The sequence below is a fragment of the Mandrillus leucophaeus genome, unplaced genomic scaffold (genome assembly GCF_000951045.1).
Source record: "Mandrillus leucophaeus isolate KB7577 unplaced genomic scaffold, Mleu.le_1.0 Scaffold280, whole genome shotgun sequence".
Taxonomy (NCBI): Eukaryota; Metazoa; Chordata; class Mammalia; order Primates; family Cercopithecidae; genus Mandrillus; species Mandrillus leucophaeus.
In genome coordinates, this window is record NW_012102921.1 from 128,473 (window position 1) to 132,868 (window position 4,396).

General features: G+C 51.5%; 1 protein-coding gene across 1 annotated transcript in view; it reads right to left on the reverse strand.

Annotated features, from left to right (window-relative positions):
• CUX1 (cut-like homeobox 1) overlaps window positions 1–4,396 on the reverse strand; it is a 378,329-nt gene that overhangs the window by 1,038 nt on the left and 372,895 nt on the right. Inside the window, exon 24 of the mRNA XM_011985213.1 lies at window positions 4–95. Within this exon, the coding sequence (XP_011840603.1) occupies window positions 4–95 (92 nt within the window). The remainder of the gene's footprint in view (window positions 1–3; window positions 96–4,396) is intronic.

Genomic DNA, 4,396 nt, shown 5'->3' on the forward strand with positions numbered 1-4,396 from the left:
GGCCGCTGCGGGCCGAGGGTGAGTCGCTGGCGCCCGCCTGGCCCTGGCTCCCAGCCTGAATTTCCTCAATGAACAGTTCTCTGCGAATCCGAGACCTACAAGACAACAAGAGGCGTGGACGTGAGGGGAGTGCTGCTGGGGACAGGGCCCCTGGTGCCACCCTGGCCAGACCTCTCTCTCTGGGGCTCCTGCTCCATCCAGCCTGGAGGCCCCTCCGTGCCCCTCCAGCGACCCTCGGGCCATGGGGCACCCCCTCTCCAGAGTCACCGCCTACCCCTCAGGGTCTGGCCAGGAGCCATCCCAGTATCCCAGGGCTGGGACACCACTCCCTTCTTCTCCACTGCAACAAAGTGCCACAGGCACTTGTTGTAATTTTAATTTTTTGAGACAGTTTCACTATTGCTGCCCAGGTGGAGTGCAATGGCTCAATCTCCACTCACTGCAACCTCTGCCTCCCGGGTTCAAGCGATTCTCCTGCCTCAGCCTCCAGAGTACCTGGGATTACAGGCACCGGCCACCACATCCAGCTAATTTTTGCATTTTTTTGTAGAGATGGGGTTTTACCATGTTGGCCAGGCTGGTCTCAAACTCCTGAACTCAGGTGATCCATCTGTCTCGGCCTCCAAAAGTGCTGGGATTACAGGTGTGAGCCACTGTGTCCGGCCACTTATTTTATTTTCCAAAAACCTTTTGGAAACAAGGCCTTGCTCTGTCACCAGACTGGACTGCAGTGGTGCCATCACAGCTCACTGCAGCCTCCAACTACTGGGCTTGAGTGATCCTCCCATCTCAGCCTCCTGAGTAGCTAGGAGTGCAAGTGTGTTACTATGCTTGTTAATTTTTTAATTTTTTTAAAGAGATAGAGTCTCTCCATGTTGCCCAGGGTGGTCTTGAGCTCCTGGGCTCAAGCAATCTTCCTGCCTGGGCCTCCCCAAGTGCTGGGATTACAGGCATGAGCCACCACTTCCGGCCAGGGTTCTTATCGAGTGACACGTTTCCTACATCCCATCCTATCCCGCTCCAACTAGACTGAGAAAGACAAGGTCCCATTTATTCTTTGTACACCCAGGCCTTGCACTGGTGCCACTGGTGTGCAGTAATGAAGGCTGGGTGAGTTCATCAGTGAAACTGCCTGATGACCACTGCATCCATCAGGACTTCAGGGGAGAGGATCAATTAATGGACAGCCGCCAAAGTGAAAATTTTAATCTCTGAGCCACAGAAGGTCAGGCTGGGGACTTGTGGTCCAGGGTAGGGTGGAATTCCACCAAATTCTGTATTTTTCCTTTTTTTTTTTTTCCCTTTCCTTATTTTACTCAGAGGCAGTGTCTTGCTTTGTCACTCAGGCTGAAATACAGTGGTGTGATCATAGCTCCCTGCAGCCTCCACCTCCCAGGCTCAGGTGATCCTCCTGCCTCAGCCTCCTGAGTAGCCAGGACCACAGGTGTATGTCACCATGCTCGGCTAAATTTTTAAAATATTGTAGAGACAGGATCTCATGATGTTGCTTAGGCTGGAGTACAGGGGCACAATCATAGTTTACTGCAAACTTGACCTCCTGGGCTGAAGTGATCCTCCTGCCTTGGCCTCCCAAAGTGTTGATATTACAGGTGTAAGCCACCAAGCCCGGCCAATAAGGCTTACTGAGGCTGGGTGTGTTGGCTCATGCCTGCAATCCCAGCACTTTGGGAGGCTGAGGCGGGCCGATGGCTTGAGGCCCGGCGTTCGAAACCAGCCTGGCCAACACGGTGGAACCTTGTCTCTACTAAAAATACAAAAATTAGCCAGGCGTGGTGGCAGGCACCTGTAATCCCAGCAACTCAGGAGGCTGAGGCAGGAGAATCTCTTGAATGTGGGAGGCGGAGGTTACACTGAGCTGAGACTGTGCCACTGCATTCCAGCCTGGGCAACACAGCAAGATCCTGTCTCAAGGGGAAAAAAAAAAAAAGGTTTTCTGGGCTCCTACTCTGCACTGGGTCCTGTGCTGACTGTGGGGACTCCCCTGGGGAAGATCCTACTGTAGCTTAGCCCAGGGTATTGAACTCTGGCGGGGTGTGGGGGGGGTGTGAATCTGCTACAGAGTTATTTGGTTCCTGTGTGCAGTGAGCTCTGAACCTTGTCCTGAAAGATTTGTGAGCTCTGGTTCAGAAGGGAAAGGTTCTGAGAAGCCCCCCAGAAGTTCCATGGTGTGTAAGTCTTTCCCCCTTTCCTGGGGCTACCTTGGGAGCCTGGGAAATGGGGGCTTCTGTGAACAGGTTCCTAGGCGCTATGGCTTTCAAGCTCCCTGGCAGTGAGACTGCTAGTTGGGGTGAAACTCTCCACCCTACCCACTCTGACTCGGGAGGCGGGAGGCTGTACGGGTAGTGAAGGTTTGGTTCCAGCCAGACCCTACGCCAGAGTGCAGGCTTTTTGGAAGCAGGCACATCGGGGTTGGACATCTGGCTTTGGTGCTTACTAGCTGTGCAACTTGGAGAAGTTATTTAACCTCACAGCCATAGCATTCTGTGAGAAATAAGAAAACTTCAGGTTTTTTTTTGTTTTGTTTTTTTGAGACGGAGTCTCACTCTGTCGCCCAGGCTGGAGTGTGCAGTGGTGCAATCTCAGCTCACTGCAACCTCCGCCTCTTGGGTTCAAATGATTCTCCTGCCTCAGCCTCCCGAATAGCTGGGATTACAGGTATGTGCCATGGCACCTGGCTAATTTTTTGTAAGTTTTTGTATTTTTAGTAGAGACGGTGTTTCACCATGTTGGCCAGGCTGGTCTCGAACTCCTGACCTCAGGTGATCCAACCCCCTCGGCTTCCCAAAGTGCTGGGATTACAGGCGTGATTAAATAAGGTATTAAATGTATGATGTACGACCCAAAGTAGACACTCAAAAAGGGGTCACCATCCAGCTGCTGTTTGTGTGCTGTGATAAGCCCTAAGGCTGGGGAGGGGACACCGTTAGGCGTGGGGCCTAGGTTTCCATGCTCATGAGCTTGGCCCCTACGTGCAGACTTTGCCTGTAAAATGGGGCCAGCAGCACTGCACTTGGGTGCTGATGGAGGGACTGATAAGATGATACACCTATAAAACTGTCTGCTCAGGCCGGGTGCAGAGACTCACACCTGTAATCCCAGGGCTTTGGGAGGCCGAGATGGAAGATTGCTTGAGCTCAGGAGTTAGAGACCAGCCTGGGCAAAAGAGCAAAACCCCATCTCTACAAAAAAATACAAAAAATTAGCCAGGTATGGTGGCGTGTACCTGCAGCCCCAGCTACTCCTGAGGCTCAGATGGAAGGACTGATTGAGCCTGGGAGTTCAAGGCTGTGGTAAGCTGAGATTTTGCCACTGCACGCTGGCCTGGGCGACAGAGCGAGACCCTTTCTCAAAAAACGAAAACCAAAACCAAAACCACAATCGGAAAAGAAACAAACAAACAAAAAACTTTTTGGCTCAGTGCCTGGCACGTGCCTTGTGCTCCACAGATGTGAGGCATTATCCTTCTTAGCCTAGGTTTGTCTCCATGTGTCTAAGGAATACTGTCTTCTGGCCTAGAAAGATGAGCTTCCAGGAGCAGTTGCGGTTTTTTAGGGAAGTCACACAAGACTCACGGAATGCCGTGGCTACAAGGGTTCGGAATCTGAGTTCCTACTGGGTGGACCTGTTCTTCCAGGGGAGAGCCGTGTCCTGTGGTGTGTTATTCTGGCAATCTTGTCATCAATCCTGGGTAAATCGTCAGCCTGAGATATGTTTTTTTGCGGGAGGGTCTTGTTCTCTTGCCCGGGATGGAGTGCAGTGGCGTGATCATGGCTCACTGCAGCTTCAACCTCCTGGGTTCAGTGATTCTCCCACCTCAGCCTCCTGAGTAGCTGGGATCACAGGCACGCATCACCACACCCGGCTGAGTTTTTCTATTTTTTGTAGAGACGTGGTCTCGCTATGTTGCCCAGGCTGGTCTCAAACTCCTGGGCTCAAGCAATCCTCCCACCTTGGCCTCCCCAAGTGCTGGGATTACAGGCTGTGCCCGGCCTAGTCTGAGATATTTTTAATTGCCTTTAGCCAGAGATATTCCTAATCCCCTTGAAGTAAAAGGATAAGAGGAAATAAAGCTTGGTTTTTTTTGAGGGGGCAAAAATTGACACCAAGTGTTACTCCCTGAGGGTTCCAGTGGGGCAGGAGAAAAGAAAATCAACGTTTCCTGTTTAACCCCTGAGAAAAGAATGTAAAAAACTACATTCTTGGTTAGGGATATAACACATGCAGCATTGGGAAGCTCTGTCGGGTATAACAGCAGATTGGTCTGTACAAAGCATTTAGTGAAAGAACAAAAGCCTTGGAGAAAAAACTCAGTCTGCATCTCTGCTCTGCCCTTGGCCTGATGGGTGGGTGGTCTTTTTTTTTGGGCAGGGGGGAC